Genomic DNA, 18,762 nt, shown 5'->3' on the forward strand with positions numbered 1-18,762 from the left:
CTATTTTTTTTTTTAGAGAGATGTTAATTAAACTTTCATTTTGGAGGCTGCAGTTTTCTGTTAAAATGTTTGGTAGTGTACTGGAAGGTTTTTTAAGTTATTACTTCACTGAGGACAGAAGCAACAGAAGCTCCTCTCTGTATAATGTAATACGTTCTACCTAAAATGTATTTATTCATCTATTTATTCAAGCTACATTTGTGTTGTTAGTCTGTGTTAGATGTAGCAGTGGACATTGTGGCCTTTTGGTGATGCTTTTATTCTGAAGGTCTCCTGTTCCTGAAGAACAAACAATCTGCTCACTGCCACACAACTGAAGTTTGGTGTTGGGCTTCTTGGAGGTGTCTCAGATGTCGGACATTATTGTTAAAGGTAAGAAAACAAATTGTCAAAACATCAACACAAAGTGTAGTGTAACTGAGGGCTGGTATGATTTTTAGTTAGAAGAACCTGCGCATTTGTATTATTTTGTTTATTTGCTAAAATCTTAAAACGGGGTCTATCGAGGTCGACTTTAATCTTGAAATGTCAAGTTTATTCTGAACTTTCCGACTTTATTCACGAAATTGTATTTCGAAGGTATTCTTGAAATGCACAATGAAAAAAAACAACAACTTCTTCTTGTCATTTTTTTCTCGTCCCTTGTCCTGAAACTAAGATGAGCTGAAATGACAAAATGAGCAGTAACACACTACAGATAAATAAAAACGACACCTTGTCAGAAAAATGTAAAACTAAACATTGATTGAAAACATAATTTTAAAGGTTTTTGTACCTTCAATTGTTTCTTTCATTCGGTCCAAAGGTTACTTATCGTAAATTAAAACAGAAACTAAATCAAAGTAGTGGAAACATTTGTTTGAAATAAGAACCAAATAAAATACCCTTAAAGAAAAACTAAAACTAAACTTAAACAACAGATGATGAAGCTTAAATTTCAGTTTTTAACTTTTTTTAAACTAAGTGTATTTAATAAAGTGGCTACTGAGTGTATTGATGGGGACTGAACTAACTAGAGGAGCTGTTATGATGTCACGCAACATCTGGTTATAATGGATGATAGAAAATATGTCTGATTATTGTTATTACATTTATTTTTATTCACCCATTTATATAATTTTGTTATAATTTTGTGAGTAGCACAAAGGAACTACAACTAGGGTGTTCTTATACAACCCTGTGTTGTAAAATGATAAATAAATGGACCTTGTACCTGAGTAAACAGTCAACCATAGATTATTATTGTAATATACAAGGAAACAACAAGCGATGAATGAGTTTTTAATTTACTATATCCTTTGTTGTACACAATTACTTCCTCATACAGAGGCAACATCTGTACCCTAAAGAAGTCCTTTAAAAACCCTCCAGGGAGCTAAAAATATATGTACAGAGTGATTAGATAACACGATGCTATAGAGGCTATAGAGGACACAGAAGTTTGAAAACCACTGCCCTAACTAATAAAAGCTTTAAATAAAGATGTAAAGATACATTTACTTTTCTCTTTATCTCGTGTTGTGTGCTAATGAAATGATTTGTTCCTGCAGGCGCTGAGAGTCACCTGGAAAGTGAAACCAGCTGAAGGTTTACAGACGAATCAAACGCTGACATGGGCCAGTCACAGGTTAGGAAATGATCACTGAGTCAGAACACTAAATCGTCTTCTTCCACTTCTTTGTCTTCTTTGTCTGTTTCTTCCTCATCTTCTTCTCCTTCATCATCTTCTTTTCAGTTTTCTTACTCTTTTTCTTCGTCTTCTTCTTCGTCTTTATCCGTGGTTCATTGTCAATCTCCAAACCAACTTTACATTTGCACTCTGCCATCTACTGCATGTGTAGATGCTGCACTTGTTCGGTCAATGGAGGCAATTCAGCTCAATGTTATCTGCTTTATTTATCAGCTATATGATTTAACTTTAAACTCTTATATTATCTGTGCTTATCTGTGTAACACAGATTATGTCAGAGTTCTCAAATGTACTGCAGTTGTTTCCAAACAGTCTGTTGCAAAGTCAAACATGTTTCTTGTATGTTTTAATCCAAGTCTGATCAGGAACCAAAGCCTGGGGACTTGATTGAGATCTTCCGAGGTGGCTATCAGCACTGGGCTGTGTATGTTGGTGATGGCTGGGTTGTTCACGTGACATCGCCACCAGGCGGTGAGTCCCCTGTCTGGACTGCTGCTCTCTAATCCTGACCTGTCCTAGTCTGAAATAATATCAGCCTGATGTCACTGTAACATTTACAGACCAGATTATCAAATTAGATTGTTTGTTTGAACTGATTCATGATTAATAAACCATTAAAAAAACATGTTGCAATATTTAAATCACAATCCTGCACAAATTCTTTCTGTTTCTCTCTTTTTAGTCATAGCTGAAGTCCCAGGTATAGTTTCCAACAGCTTGATGTCTGTCTCAGCTGACACGGCCATGGTGAGGAAACAGAAGCTGCAGGAGGTGGTGGGAAACAACACATGGAGAATCAACAACAACCTGGACAAGGAGTACAAGCCCCGCTCAGCTTACATCATTGTGAAGGAGGCGCTCAGGTGGGTGGGCAAGAGGATGAAGTACTCTGTCATCAGCAAGAACTGTGAACACTTTGCAAACGAGCTGCGCTACGGAAAAGCTGAGTCCCGGCAGGTCAGTGGACCCATTTTTTACAAACAAGACTCTTTTTGAAGCTGTGGTGAAAAACAGAGAAGGTTTAGCAATGTTAGACAGGATGTAGCCAGTTGTTTTTGAAAGTGTGATTCTTTGGTTTTTAAAACTCTATATTTCCCAGAGTTGTGAATGATTTTAAATGACTTTAGATTGTCAAGAAAACTCTGCTCATCATCTAACTTAAAGATGTTTGTTGCCCTCCACAGGTGCGTGAGGCAGAAGCAGCTACAACAGGTATTGTTGCACTGGGCGCTGTGGCTATTGGTGCATTAGTAACTGCAGCAGGACTCTCCAGAAATTGATAGACAGATTGAGAGACATTTTCCTCCACCTCTCCTCCTATCTAAAAATGTCAACTTTTTAATTAAAAGGCCAAGATGATTTAAAAAAAATATTTTTAGATAACCCTTTTTAAAGATTTTTATTTTTTGTTTTAATTGATGGATAAGAGATTCAAAAGGGTGAAAAGCTCCTTGAATCAAATCTGAATGTCTCTGAAGTCCAAAATGTTTATTGTTGCCGATACATGATAAGACAACAATGTCTTAGACAATCAAAATAAGCTAATTATATATCACAGACAGCCTTGTAATGTCCCATACACTACACTACACTTCCTCTTTATTGTAAGAGCACCTCCATGAACTCAGGGTCATGATGACTAAACCAATTCATCACTTCTGTGCTTGTCTTATGACATGTCCCTGCTGATTGTTTGACAATTTAGCTGGAGTTTATAAAGTTCTGTCTTCCTCTGACATTCAATTGTTTGTCATTGTTTTGAATAAAGAATAATTTGCATGATTCTGGATGGTAGTCTTTCTTTCTGCAACATTTCACACGGCGGCCATTTTCCTCTGACGTCATGCCCAGTGTGGGAAGCCCAAATAATGTTATCAAAAGGATGACCTTCCCACCCTGACTTGATGTCAGAGGAAAATGGCTGCCGTGTGACTATGGTCAGGCTGGTTTCAGTATTGAATTTATTTAATATTTAATCATCATATAACACTGTCCTTACTGTTCACTTATTGCTGTCAAAGTAATTTAATCAGAAGCTTCAAACTGTAATATGATATTAGTATTTCTGTGTTTTAGAGACAAACCACCTTACTTTATCCCTGAGAACTTTGTTGAACTTGGTTTAGTGAATTTCTGAATCTTTTGGCTTTCTCCAGTCCATACAAGTCCTTACAAATAACAGGACACATCTTTTTAAAATCTGAACATTTTTTAAAACAGCATTGACAGCAGCAGTCTCTCTTTCCAGAATCAGTGCCCAATACAATGGAGGTGAATGAATGAATGAGTTTATATTTATATTTTTAGCTGAAGAAGTCCACAGAAGTCCAAATGGAGATCTGGTGACTGTTACCTTTGTTGTGTTGTGGATTAAAGGACTGATCCACGAAACGTTAAGAGATAAGTCGTTTTTCTACATTTTCATCAATTTTTCATTCACCTCATTAACTTTTGGTGCTGATCCGGATAAAGTGACGGATCCAGGAAGTTTTTCTGACTTCCAACATTTTCATTAATTTCTCAGAAAATAATTCATGGATCTTGATGAAAACAATCAGGTGTATTTATGTGGCTGGTTTCTATGAGTGAGTACAAATTGATGCAGAACAAAAACTGAAGTTTGTCCTCACAATAACCATTTGAATTGTCGCATCCCACTTTACCAAACAAGCTGTCTCACATTACCTGAACATGCTGCAAGAGTCAGAGAGGGGTCATGGTATGTATGAAGATGTGTAGCCTCTAGAAAAATGCATATTCCAGATTAATTTCAAAATAAAAATGTTGACAAGGCCTAAATTGATTTATAGAAACATCACTGGAGTGAGTAGACAGTTTTTCGTAGGTTTACTGGAGGACCTAGCAACCTGAATTAAGTCTATGTAGGCGTGCACATTGTGATGTTTCAAGGTAAACTTGAATAACTTCATTCCTCGCAGATTACATTAGATTACGTGGCTCTTTGGAATTGTCTCGACATTCGACTTCATCAGGTAAGAGGACAGACTGACAAAACATCTGCATAAAATGTGATTATTTTTTTGTTAGAAGACCCATCAGTATTTGTGTTTTTGCTAAAATGTTAAAACGTGTTTATTTTGTACTGTACAGCCAAAACTAAAATTAAAGCAAAACCTTTTATGAAAAACTCAAACTAAACTAACCCATTTTAGAGGTGTTCAGGTTAGTTTTTGGTGCTTTTAAACAAGGTAGGTCATGTTATGGGCTACCTGTTTCTATTATTTGGCCTCAGGGTAAATATAAAAGCAAAACTAAATCGAAGCCCTTGAAAAAACGTATCTAACCTGTAACTTAATAAAACATGATAGCCTCAACAAAAACTCAAACTAAACTGAAACAAAACTAATTAAAATGAAATAAAGATGTCATTACACTGTCAAACACTCATAAAAACATTAGAAAAATACATACGTCAGTTTGGTGCCTACCTGTTTACTAAACATATAAGAAGTACTTAAGGTTTAAAATAATCAGAGAATGTTACATACGTTGTTTTTGGTACCTGTCTGTTTCCCAAATATATTTGTATGTGTGTGAATGGGTAAATGAGAGGCATTAACTTACAGCACTTTGTAGAAGGAGCTTTATAAAGTTCACTCCATTGACATGTATTAGTTCACGGGGCAGATCTGCCACATCCAATATGGCGTCGACGTCGACGTACGATTCAGCACTCAGTGAGGTTTCTATGTATATATGTCTATGCTGTGCCCTACAGATGTTTGAAAATACAGTTACAATTGCTACAAGGGTTATATTATTTTAAATGTTGACTTTTCTCTTTTTGCTCTTGGGACAACATATCATATGAATATTGTAACAACATAAATATTATTTTAACATAATTTAAAATGAAGAGAACTGATAAAGTACTAAACAATTACTACTTATTAAGGAGGAATAATTCATATTCCATTCTTTCATCTGTTAGTGAAGTATAGTACAATGACACCATTATCGGCGCTTTTAGACTGCATGGTACCGGCTCGACTCGCCTCAGCTTGCCTCACTTTTAGTACCGGTGTAGTGCCGAGAAGAGGCTGCTTGCAGAAAAACGACTGCCCCCGACGGGAACGCGCATCAGTTCAGAGGAAGTGGGCGTAGGTCTACTACGGGTCAGCTGGCAGAGCAGCACCGAGAGAAATGTTTTTTTTACTGTGCAGTCCTGTAGCCCAAGTGAAGAGGCTACGGAACAAGAACGGCGCAGATAAAAAAAAAGTAACCTGATGTTTCCATAATGTAGGCTAGTTGTCAACAATTGATGAGGGTAGATGCTTTACTTTGCCACTTTTATTGTTGTTGTTGTTGTTATCGTTGTTGCAATGTGATTTTACACCGCTTTGATCTATAAATAAAGTCATAATTCAATATCCCTGTTTCAGTGATTTTATAACGAGGATTAGGAAATCAATGCAGAAAAGAATGCAGGAGTGTTTCCACGTCACATTAGATAGCAATCATATAACACATACTGAGAAATTAGTAAGTGCTATGAGAGGTGGGTAATAACGATTTACATTTACTTCATTACATTTACTTCAGTAACTTTTTGGATAACTTGTACTTTTAAGAGCATAATTATGAATACAATAATGCAGTATATATAGAACTGTAGGCTAACTGTAACGGATTGCCTTTACATTCTGCATAACATTCTCTGTGTTTGCCAGGTGCATGTACAGTGAATTTGGTCAATATCACTGTGTCACTGTGCAGTCACTTTTCGGCAGGCCCTGCCGAAAAGTGACTGCACCCTGTAACTCTGGATTGGGAGGGGTTACATTCTCTGTCTTTTCAGCATTAATAGTAGAGGAAACCAGGTGCATGTACAGTGAATTTGGTCAATATCACTCCTTGCAATAAGGACTTACAGGGCCCTGCCGAAAAGTGACTGCACCCTGTAACTCTGGATTGGGAGGGGTTACATTCTCTGTCTTTTCAGCATTAATAGTAGAGGAAACCAGGTGCATGTACAGTGAATTTGGTCAATATCACTCCTTGCAATAAGGACTTACAGGGTGCAGTCACTTTTCGGCAGGCCCTGCCGAAAAGTGACTGCACCCTGTAACTCTGGATTGGGAGGGGTTATATTCTCTGTCTTTTCAGCATTAATAGTAGAGGAAACCAGGTGCATGTACAGTGAATTTGGTCAATATCACTCCTTGCAATAAGGACTTACAGGGCCCTGCCGAAAAGTGACTGCACCCTGTAACTCTGGATTGGGAGGGGTTACATTCTCTGTCTTTTCAGCATTAATAGTAGAGGAAACCAGGTGCATGTACAGTGAATTTGGTCAATATCACTCCTTGCAATCCAGAGTTATAGGGTGCAGTCACTTTTCGGCAGGCCCTGCCGAAAAGTGACTGCACCCTGTAACTCTGGATTGGGAGGGGTTACATTCTCTGTCTTTTCAGCATTAATAGTAGAGGAAACCAGGTGCATGTACAGTGAATTTGGTCAATATCACTCCTTGCAATAAGGACTTACAGGGTGCAGTCACTTTTCGGCAGGCCCTGCCGAAAAGTGACTGCATCCTCTAACTCTGGATTGGGAGGGGTTACATTCTCTGTCTTTTCAGCATTAATAGTAGAGGAAACCAGGTGCATGTACAGAGAATTTGGTCAATATCACTCCTTGCAATAAGGACTTACAGGGTGCAGTCACTTTTCGGCAGGCCCTGCCGAAAAGTGACTGCACCATATAACTCTGGATTGGGAGGGGTTACATTCTCTGTCTTTTCAGCATTAATAGTAGAGGAAACCAGGTGCATGTACAGTGAATTTGGTCAATATCACTCCTTGCAATAAGGACTTACAGGGTGCAGTCACTTTTCGGCAGGCCCTGCCGAAAAGTGACTGCACCCTGTAACTCTGGATTGGGAGGGGTTATATTCTCTGTCTTTTCAGCATTAATAGTAGAGGAAACCAGGTGCATGTACAGTGAATTTGGTCAATATCACTCCTTGCAATAAGGACTTACAGGGTGCAGTCACTTTTCGGCAGGCCCTGCCGAAAAGTGACTGCATCCTCTAACTCTGGATTGGGAGGGGTTACATTCTCTGTCTTTTCAGCATTAATAGTAGAGGAAACCAGGTGCATGTACAGAGAATTTGGTCAATATCACTCCTTGCAATAAGGACTTACAGGGTGCAGTCACTTTTCGGCAGGCCCTGCCGAAAAGTGACTGCACCATATAACTCTGGATTGGGAGGGGTTACATTCTCTGTCTTTTCAGCATTAATAGTAGAGGAAACCAGGTGCATGTACAGTGAATTTGGTCAATATCACTCCTTGCAATAAGGACTTACAGGGTGCAGTCACTTTTCGGCAGGCCCTGCCGAAAAGTGACTGCACCCTGTAACTCTGGATTGGGAGGGGTTATATTCTCTGTCTTTTCAGCATTAATAGTAGAGGAAACCAGGTGCATGTACAGTGAATTTGGTCAATATCGCTCCTTGCAATCCAGAGTTACAGGGTGCAGTCACTTTTCGGCAGGCCCTGCCGAAAAGTGACTGCACCCTGTAACTCTGGATTGGGAGGGGTTACATTCTCTGTCTTTTCAGCATTAATAGTAGAGGAAACCAGGTGCATGTACAGTGAATTTGGTCAATATCACTCCTTGCAATAAGGACTTACAGGGTGCAGTCACTTTTCGGCAGGCCCTGCCGAAAAGTGACTGCATCCTGTAACTCTGGATTGGGAGGGGTTACATTCTCTGTCTTTTCAGCATTAATAGTAGAGGAAACCAGGTGCATGTACAGTGAATTTGGTCAATATCACTCCTTGCAATAAGGACTTACAGGGTGCAGTCACTTTTCGGCAGGCCCTGCCGAAAAGTGACTGCACCCTGTAACTCTGGATTGGGAGGGGTTACATTCTCTGTCTTTTCAGCATTAATAGTAGAGGAAACCAGGTGCATGTACAGTGAATTTGGTCAATATCACTCCTTGCAATCCAGAGTTACAGGGTGCAGTCACTTTTCGGCAGGCCCTGCCGAAAAGTGACTGCACCATATAACTCTGGATTGGGAGGGGTTACATTCTCTGTCTTTTCAGCATTAATAGTAGAGGAAACCAGGTGCATGTACAGTGAATTTGGTCAATATCACTCCTTGCAATAAGGACTTACAGGGTGCAGTCACTTTTCGGCAGGCCCTGCCGAAAAGTGACTGCACCCTATAACTCTGGATTGCTATGTACAGTAAAAATGCATGTAAAATTGGTAAGGATATTTTACTGTGTAAGATTTTTTAAATTACATTCAAGTGTTTGAACATGGTGTGACTAGTGAAATGTATACCCCAAAACCGGGGATCGTGTGCAAGGATGTTGGACAAATACTTGGCCCCTCTATGAATATTGTGGCCCCTTGATGGCCCCTTACTCAGAAAAATCCTAGATCCGCCACTGCTGTACCATGTGGTGGGAAAGTGCCATATGTCTAAAGCCTAGTTAATACATTAGAGTCTATAGTGAGAAATATGGCTCATGCTAACTGTTCCTACAAAAAACTACAAACAAAGTATATATGTATACTATATTTAGAAGATGTTCAGCGCTTTATATTGCTGTCATACAGCCTTTTCAGACGGGAAACTGAAACTGATATCTATCTATGGTCTCTCCAAAGTCACCAGAATAAACCAGATAGAAAGGCTTCAGTTTCCTGACGGAAAGGCCATATGACGACGATGTAAAGTGATGTGCAGTGTCTGAGGTCTATAAAAATGTATCGAGGTTACGTCGCTCTCTGTCTCTCTTCTCCAGCGCTGACATGGAATTAAAACGAGGTGTGGAGAGAGATCTGTTTGCAAGACTATGGATGTGTACAGAGCTCCTATATCATTAGTTATTAGGCTACTTTGGTCTAAATTTGTGAAAGGCTGATTGAACGCTGCAGGGAGAAGGACTCAAGTTCCACTAATTTTTTGTCTTGTTCTGCCAACAGATACATTTGCGTGACACTGATGCCACGTGTAGTGCTTGAATCGTTAGTCAAGTTGCACAATTTGACAGCATAATTTTGCATTATGTATGTTTGCCCTTTTACCTAGGGCCTTGAGGTGAATCTCAAACAAGAGTGTCTGCTGAAGTGCCTCATTGCGTACCTCGGGGAAGATGTGGGAAAGCTTGTCAAGGAGTATCTGGTAAGTAGTTTGCATTAGGGCTGCACAATATATCGAAAATTTATCGAAAATTTACAGTCATCGCGATATCAACATTCGCAGATGTAACACAGAGACTGCGATAATTTTGGCCTCTTCCATGTGCCATGTATTCACGCTCTGCATGTCAATATATTTGGCCAATCAGATGAATCAATCAATCAGCCGCTCACTCTCTCCCTTTCGCTCTACCACTCACACTGCCCTATTCCCAAAAGAGGCTATGCTACTCTTATAACAAAGTGCTGAAAACAGCGCTGACTGAATAAACAACTGATGCACTAATATTTCATGTGGAAAAAGTGGGGTGGTCCAAACACTTGGTATGATTAAAATATATGGACAAGCTGCCATTAACTTTATGCAAGACTTTGCATCACTGGAACCCCATATAAAGTTTTTTAATTAAGATTTGATTGGGAGAATTGTTATTGGCACATCACATGTTTCATCAGAATAACTTTCTAATAAATGTCTTGTCTTTTACCAGGTTGTTCAGATGGAGGAAGCTGAAACAGAGCTTGAGAGGTGTACAATGGCAGTGTTCATCATCAGGGAGGACGAGGATCCTCTCAAACCACCACGAGACATTGGGATTGTCATTGAAGGTGTGAAAGTCCTCAATGAGTTTCCATCAGTCGCACATGCATTTGCCATGTTATTTGGCATCATCTATACTCTAAACTTGAGCTATCCAAGTGACCTCAAATACACCTTTGAAGTGCTGCAGAAAATATTCATGGAGATCGAATCAAAGAAAATGACACGCAGAGTGTACAGTCTGAGTGTCAAGCTCCAAATGTTGGATTACTCAAAGAAAAACATTTGGATACAGCATGTTTTTGTTCTGTTTCATAGCTTGTATTTAAATACATCAGAGGATAATAGAAAGGGTAATTGTTGAATGTAAATAAGAGAGAAACAGACTTGAATTTATTACTGGCCACAATTTCAGATTTTCTCTTGTTAATAGAATTCTCTCTGTGGTATAATATTGTGGCGCTGATAACATCGAAGAGGTGAATAATGCCAAATTCACAATGACCAGCAATTAGGAAGTACTAGTTATGTTAATGTTTTTTTCTTAAACAGACTTGTGCACTTGTGCAGGTTTTATTTATTATTTAGTTTTTTCCCCCCCATAGTGTTGATGTAGAATTTATTTATTTTTGGTGGATTTTTTTGTTGGTATAACTAAAAAGGTGATGCATGCTTATAAAGACATCACAATAATCAGTAAGGTCTTTTGAAGAGCATATTCCATGTCTTTTTTTAAAAATAGTAAGTAAACTAAATTAAACTGACTAACAAGATGTTTTTAGTTTTTACATTAAAGCAAATTAGCTTTTGTTTATGGGAAAATGTAAGTTGTAATAAAGCAAAAAATGTTATTATATTGACCTACATTAAGTAACATTTTGGTTTGTGTCAAAAGAAAATATATTGATTAATATATAATTAAAATACTTAGTTTAGTTGTACCAAATCAAATATTTAACTAGATATATAAAATATACTTGGATGTAATAGTAAATATTAGGTTTCCCAAAATGAAAAAAATAAGTTGCAACAAGTTAAAAAGAAAAGGTTCATGGTCTTTATAATAACTTATCTTTTTACTTTGTGAGAATGTAAATTTTTGCCTTGGTCAAAAGAAGTATTTTGATTTATATTAAATAAAAATGTTTATGATTTATATTCATCATATTTATGATTTGAGAAAAACTAATAAAATTAGCTGTAACAAATTAGAGTAATTTTATAAAGTTGATCCAAAGTTTGATTTTTTTCAGTGGATTCAACTTTAAAGCCTTATATTATCTGTGCTTATCTGTGTAACACAGATTATGTCAGAGTTCTCAAATGTTTCCAAACAGTCTGTTACAAAGTCAAACATGTTTCCTGTATGTTCTAGTCCAAGTCTGATCAGAAACCAGAGCCTGGGGACTTGATTGAGATCTTCCGAGGTGGCTATCAGCACTGGGCTGTGTATGTTGGTAATGGCTGCGTTGTTCACGTGACATCGCCACCAGGCGGTGAGTCTCCTGTCTGGACTGCTGCTCTCTGATACTGACCTGTCCTAGTCTGGAATAATATCAGCCTACTGTCACTGTAACATTTACAGACCAGATTATCAAATTAGATTATTTGTTTGAACTGATTCATGATTAATAAACCATGAAAACAAACATGTTGCAACATTTAGTTCATAAAACTGCACAAATTCTGTCTGTTTCTCTCTTTTTATTCGTAGTTGAATTCCCATCCAAAGTTTCCAACAGCTCGATGTCTGTCATGGTGGTGAAAGAGAAGCTGCAGGAGGTGGTGGGAAATGACACATGGAGAATCAACAACAGCCTGGACAAGGAGTACGAGCCCCGCTCAGCTTGCATCATTGTGGAGGAGGCAGACAGGCTGGCGGACAAGAGGATGAAGTACTCCGTCATCAGCAAGAATTGTGAGCACTTTGCAAAAGAGCTGCGCTACGGAAAAGCTGAGTCCTGCCAGGTCAGTTGACCCATTTTTATTATTTTTTTTTTTTTTTACAAACAAGACTCTTTTTGAAGCTGTGGTGAAAAACAGAGAAGGGTTAGCAATGTTAGACAGGATGTAGCCAGTTGTTTTTGAAAGTGTGGTTTGGTTTGGTTTTTAAAACTCTATATTTCCCAGAGTTGTGAATGATTTTAAAGGACTTAGAGTCAAGAAAACTCTGCTCATCATCTAACTTAAAGATTTTTTTGCCCTCCACAGGTGGTCCAGGCAGCGATTGCCATAGCGTTTTCTCTTTGGCCTACAATACTCCCTATAGTGCTTGCTATAGGGCTTCCTATAGTGGCTGTATCAGCACTCATCAGATATGCAAAATGATAGACAGACTGACAGACATTTTCCTCCACCTCTCCTCCCATCTGAAACTTTCCACTTTTTAATTAAAATGGCAAGATGAAACATCTTATATTTTTAGATAATTTGTTTTTAGGGATTTTTAGTTGTTTTTTTCTGTAATTGATGGATAAGAGATTCAAAGGGGTGAAAAGCTCCTTGAATCAAATCTGAATGTCTCTGAAGTCCAAAATGTTTATTGTTGCTGATACATGATAAGACAAGAATGTCTTAGACTATCAAAATAAGCTTATTATATATCACAAACAGCCTTGTAATGTCCCATACACTACACTACACTTCCTCTTTATCGTAAGAGCACCTCCATGACCTCAGGGTCATGATGACTAAACCAATTCATCACTTCTGTGCTTGTCTTATGACATGTCCCCGCTGATTGTTTTACAATTTAGCTGGAGTTTATAAAGTACTGTCTTCCTCTGACATTAAATTGTTTGTCATTGTTTTGAATAAAGAATAATTTGGATGATTCTGGATGGTAGTCTTTCTTTCTGCAACATTTCACGAGGCGGCCATTTTCGTCTGACGTCATGCTCAGTGTGGGAAGTCCAAATAATGTTATCAAAAGGATGAAGTCGTATGCAGGGAATCTGACAAATAGTTATCATTTCACAGCTACCTAATTAATCAGCTACTGATAAGTAGCATGATTTCTTCTATTACAGCAAATATGTTTAATTATGCAACTTTTATAGCATGTATCCAATGTGTTATTGTATATAGACTATAATGTAATTAGTTTGAAAACAGTTTAAAAGTCTTGCATTATCTTTGTATAACCCAGTTTATGTCAGAGAGTCTGCCTAGCTCAGATGTACTGCACTTATTGCCAAATGCAATCTATTGCAAAGTCAAACCTAATTTTTCTGTATGTCCTAATCAAAGTCTGATGAGAAACTGGAGCCCGGGGACTTGATTGAGATCTTCAGGGGCCACTATGAGCACCGGGCTGTGTACATTGGTGATGGCTTAGTTGTTGACTTAATGTGTATAAAAATACAATTAAGATATGAGACAAAACTCTTCTAATATTGTACTGGAAAAGAGATGTGTGACATATTTTAAAGTTCTAAATTAATGCACCAAAGCCTGAATGAAACTGGCATCAGGTGACTGCAACATCAAAATAAATATGTGAATACTTTAGTGTAGGCCGTCAGTGCATCATCCTCTGAGAACAAGCTTCAACAAGAAGACTACACTCAGGGCTGTGGTAAATCAAAAAATGTATCCGCTGGCTGAACTGTCCATAATAAGTGATGGATAATTCATAAAAAGGTGAGCTGATTTGAAAAAGCTGGTTAAACTGACTTCATGTGCGTTTACTCCCCACCTGAGCCCTGCTACACTGTCCCTCTGAACTGACCGTATCAAGCAGTCCCCCTACATCACATTCATTGTTCAACTCAGTACTTGCTGCTGCAGCCGGTCATGAAGAAGGCATAGTAGAAGTTGTCATGTCAGTTACAATGATTCAAAGTGACCTATTGTCATGATGAGGATCGATACATAAATGAAAACTCTTCAAACCTTTTTGACATTATAATCTACATTTTACATCATAATAGAAAAGGGTGGTACAAAAAAATAGCTAAGATTTGTTTTAATTATGAGTGATATGTGTGGATACATTTTAATGGGGCTTTGAATGTCAAGACTGCTCATCATAGCCCTGCCCACAAACTTAAAGATGTTAAATTTTCCTCTGCAGGTGCGTCAGGCAGGAAAAACTGTCATGGCCGCAGGTGTGGCGGAAGCGACAGGTCTGGGTATTTTGTATCTGGCAGGAGCTCTGGAGAGAGAGGGCAAAAAAGAAAACAAGAACACGCAGTGATTGAAGTTTTTGAAGATGCATTTAGATATTTTGGGGATTATGATGATGTGAGTTAAACAAAGTTGAGGTGGTCTTTTCTATTGATAAACACAAAAATGGCTTGCTGGAAGATTATTATAAATAAATACATTAAATGAACCACTTGAATCAAATCTAAACGTCTCTAACCGGAGTTTATAATGTTTTGTCTTCCTCTGACATTTAAATGTTTGTAATTGTTTTGAATAAAGAATAATTTGTGTGATACTAAATGAGACTTTTCTGTCTGCAACACAGTGTCCCCTCACACCACGTGATCCCTCAGTTTCAGTTTTTCATTTCTTTATTTATGGTTTTAACTGTTCACATATTTTCCTTGATCACTTTTGTTTTTTTTTAATTTCAAGGCACTTTTAATTAGAATGAGCATACTGTATTATATTAATGTTACTGTGTAGAGACAAGCCACCTTCTTTTATCCCTGAAGACATTGAACTCTTGTCTTTATCTTGTCCAACTCTATTGGTTTTATGTGCAACAATAATAATTAAGTAACCTATTATTGTCGCCTTATGCCGCAGCTCAAATTGTCAGTAGCTGGAATTGGCTAGAAACATTAAAAATGGCCTAATAACTGGAAATAACATGCAAATGCTTCCCAAGGATTATGAGCCCAAACAGCCACATGGTGGAGCTGTAAATCAAGCACAATAATGCAATGTTGGAATCTGGATATGTCTTAAAGAGGACAGACACAAGATACTAATATGTACCAGTCATAACTTTTTTTCAGTTTAAAGTGTGTTTTTTAAGTTATTACTTCAATGAGGGCAGAAGCAACAGAAGCTCCTCTCTGTATGATGTAATACGTTCTAGCTAAAATATATTTTTCATCTATTTATTTAAGCTACATTTGTGTTATTAGTCTGTGTTAGATGTAGCAGTGGACATTGTGGCCTTTTGGTGATGCTTTTATTCTGAAGGTCTCCTGCTCTAGATGAATAAACAATCAGCTCATTGCCACATAATTGAAGTTTGGTGTTGGGCTTCTTGGAGGTGTCTCAGATATCGGACATTAGTGTTAAAGGTAAGAAAATAAATTGTCAAAACATCAACACAAAGTGTAGTGTAACAGAGGGCTGGTATGATTTTTAGTTAGAAGAACCTGCTGCATTTGTATTATTTTGTTTATTTGCTAAAATCTTAAAACGGGGTCTATCGGGGTCGACTTCAATCTTGAAATGTCAAGTTTATTCTGGACTTTTCGACTTTATTCACTTCCTTTCTCACCCCCGGTCCTAACACCCTCATTCTGGTGCTGTGGATTTAGGGTGTGTCCGTTGTTTTGTTCAAGACGTGTCAGCGTAAATCAAACCGAAACTAAGATGAGCTGAGAATTATCTTATCCAGTGAGTCAAAGAAATATTTGACTGGAATAAAAATATACATTTTGGTAAAATATTCATTTTAACAACATTGATCTTGCCAATTAATGAAAGGGGGAGGTTACCCCATCTTTGAATATAATATAATAATAGTAATAGTAATAATAATAATAATAATAATATAATATAATCTTTGAGTTAAGGGGAGTGAAATTAGCAGATGCACGGCTAGATAAAGTCACGTTAATACCTAAGTATTTAAACCCCGATGGACTAAATTGAAAAGGTAAATCTGACTGTTGAAGATGACAGGCTGCAGTATTAATGGGAAAACACTCACTTTTCCCCAAATTTAATTTATAACCTGAAAAGGTGCTGAAGTTCTCCAGAATACTTAAAACAGCGGGGATAGAAAGTGTAGGATCGGTTATATACAATAAAAGGGGCCTGGAGCTTTGTTAGATTGCGTAGCTTTAATTGCGTTTGATACTTCTTCAATGGAGAGTGGGAAGTCCAGTTGCCTGGCAGTATTAGTATCAGTGACATGATTTGAAAGGTTCTGAAGAAATGTGTTCATTTTAGTGTTGTCTGTAGGAAATTCAGATTTATATAATGAAGAGTAAAATGATTTAAAAGTAGCATTCATTTCCAAAGGATCTGTAGTAATAGTATCATAAGTGTTTTTAATACTGGGTATCAAACGGGAAGTGGCCTGTCGTCGTTATTGATTTGCCAGTAAACGACTTGCCTTGTCGCCATGTTCATAATATGAGCCGCGCATGCGTAGTAACAAGCGCTCTGCCTCTTTAGTTGAAACCCAAACGCTGCTTAAGTAGCTCCGGAGAAGGGTTCAGTGCATATCTTTGATCAAGGTTACTAATCGCAGACTTAAGTTCATTAAGCCTAGCATTAATCTTTTTATTAGAAAGAGCAGAGTAAGAAATCATTTGACCTCTCAGGTAATAATAAAGGTGAATGGTCAGATATTACAATACCTAAATAGTCAGAAGAATTTACACATGAATTAAGAGTACCGTCAATGAAAAAATAATCAATCCTAGAATATGAATGGTGCACCTGGGAGAAGAAAGACATTCTTTTAATAGAGGGGTTACGAGATCTCCACGGATCAATAAGGCCGTTCTGTTTCATAAAATCTGAGAATGTTTTAGACATAGCAGATTGAGTCAGATTACAAGGATTAGACCGATCCAAGATTGAGTCAAAAACACAATTTGGATCCCCTCCGAGGATCAGGAGGTGAGTATTCAAGAAGAGGATGTTACTCAGCACTCTGGTTGCTACTTCAACATCATCGAAGTTCGGGGAATATACATTTACCAACAAAACCTTTTTTTTGCAGGGTGAGACACGGGTGAATTGGCTCAGAGAGTTTCAGGTTCTTTACTGAACATGTTAAGTAAGCATGTTTAACAAGCACACACAAAAATATGGGTTGACTTCAAAGTATGAGTTTCTGCCTTGGTTAAATCGGTGACGTTAATGAAGGTCAATGATCTCGAAATTGTTTCATTTTGTGTCATTTTTATATCAGTATTATATATATATATATATGTCAGTAAAAGTAGTAATTTACCCTGACCCCATGCCCATTTTACCCCCACCTTGGGGCAAGTTGTGCCATAGGACGACTTCATTTTTTTAAAACTACCATTTAGTTAAACAACCCTGTGTTGTAGAATGGTAAATGAATGATAGTGGGTAGTGAAACCAGTTGAAGGTTTACAGACGAAACAAACGCTGACATGGGCCAGTGGTGGTGACAGGTTAGGAAATTATCACTGAATCAGAACACTAAATCGTCTTCTTCCACTTCTTTGTCTTCTCTGTCTGTGTCTTCTTCATCTACTTCTCCTTCATCATCTTCTTTTCAGTCTTCTTACTCTTTTTCTGTCTTTTTTCTTTGTCTTTATCTGTGGTTCATTGGCAATCTCCAAACCAACTTTACATTTGCACTCTGCCAAATGTAGGCGTGCACATTGTGACGTTTGGATTACACTTTCATTGTGAAGGTAACCTTGAATAACTTGATCCCTCACAGAGGAAGTTATGTGGCTCTTTGGAGGTGTCTCTGACATTCGACTTCATCTTTAAAGATAAGAGGACAGACTGACAAAACATTTGCATAAAATGTGATTTTTTTTGTTAGAAGACCCGTCAGTATTTGTGTGTTTGCTAAAATGTTAAAACTTGTTTATTTTGTACTGTACAGACAAAAACTAAACTGAAACAAAACCTTTTATGAAAAACTCAAACTAAATTATAAAAACGCTCACACAGCCTAACCCTAACCTATTTTAGAGGTGTTCATGTTGGTTTTTGGTGCTTTCAAACAAGGTAGGCCATGTTATGGGCTACCTGAGGGTGTTTCTATTATTTGGCCCCAGTGTTATTATCGTAAATTAAAAGTGAACCTAAATCGAAGCCCTTGAAAAAAACTTGACCTGAAACTTAATAAAACATGATAGCCTCAACAAAAACTCAAACTAAAGAGAAACAAAACTAATTAAAATGAAATAAAGTTAAAGTCATTTCAGTTTTATTTTAGCAATGAAGTATCAGGTTCATTCATTGTCATTTTGTAACACAACATTGCACAATGGAATAAAAGTTGTAGCCCCTTCATGCCACAACATAGGCCTCCAGTATACACAGTGTTTGAATTAGAAGCATTCAGAAGCACATTTTGTACATTTATTTTATATGCAGCTTCTCACAAGTTCATAAAATCATTGTGGATCTGAGCCACTGTGTGGAACAGTTGT

At 37.6% G+C, this 18,762-nt stretch overlaps 3 protein-coding genes across 3 annotated transcripts in view; all 3 read left to right on the forward strand.

Moving 5' to 3' along the window:
* The window catches only part of LOC141013030 (phospholipase A and acyltransferase 4-like), a 42,159-nt gene that overhangs the window by 9,315 nt on the left and 14,082 nt on the right, over window positions 1–18,762 (forward strand). The gene's annotated exons all lie outside the window — the stretch shown is intronic.
* Window positions 1,554–2,686, forward strand: LOC141013024 (phospholipase A and acyltransferase 4-like). The gene is made up of 3 exons (XM_073486563.1): window positions 1,554–1,627; window positions 2,047–2,161; window positions 2,379–2,686. The coding sequence occupies exons 1-3, from the start codon at window positions 1,613–1,615 to the stop codon at window positions 2,684–2,686; spliced, it is 438 nt and encodes a 145-aa protein (XP_073342664.1). The 5' UTR covers window positions 1,554–1,612.
* On the forward strand, window positions 5,355–14,612 carry LOC141013026 (phospholipase A and acyltransferase 4-like). The gene is made up of 6 exons (XM_073486564.1): window positions 5,355–5,393; window positions 9,764–9,856; window positions 10,365–10,511; window positions 11,790–11,907; window positions 12,129–12,382; window positions 14,490–14,612. The coding sequence occupies exons 1-6, from the start codon at window positions 5,355–5,357 to the stop codon at window positions 14,610–14,612; spliced, it is 774 nt and encodes a 257-aa protein (XP_073342665.1).

Source organism: Pagrus major, chromosome 18 (genome assembly GCF_040436345.1).
Source record: "Pagrus major chromosome 18, Pma_NU_1.0".
NCBI classification, from domain to species: Eukaryota; Metazoa; Chordata; class Actinopteri; order Spariformes; family Sparidae; genus Pagrus; species Pagrus major.

Bases quoted from the DNA above. Each gene is read 5' to 3' on its own strand.
- LOC141013026 (XM_073486564.1), top strand. From the start codon at position 5,355: ATGGCGTCGACGTCGACGTACGATTCAGCACTCAGTGAG. The intron at 9,857-10,364 runs GTAAGTAGTTTG...GTCTTTTACCAG, and splicing joins AGCTTGTCAAGGAGTATCTG to GTTGTTCAGATGGAGGAAGC. The intron at 12,383-14,489 runs GTCAGTTGACCC...TTTCCTCTGCAG, and splicing joins GAAAAGCTGAGTCCTGCCAG to GTGCGTCAGGCAGGAAAAAC.
- LOC141013024 (XM_073486563.1), top strand. The intron at 2,162-2,378 runs GTGAGTCCCCTG...TTTTAGTCATAG, and splicing joins CGTGACATCGCCACCAGGCG to CTGAAGTCCCAGGTATAGTT.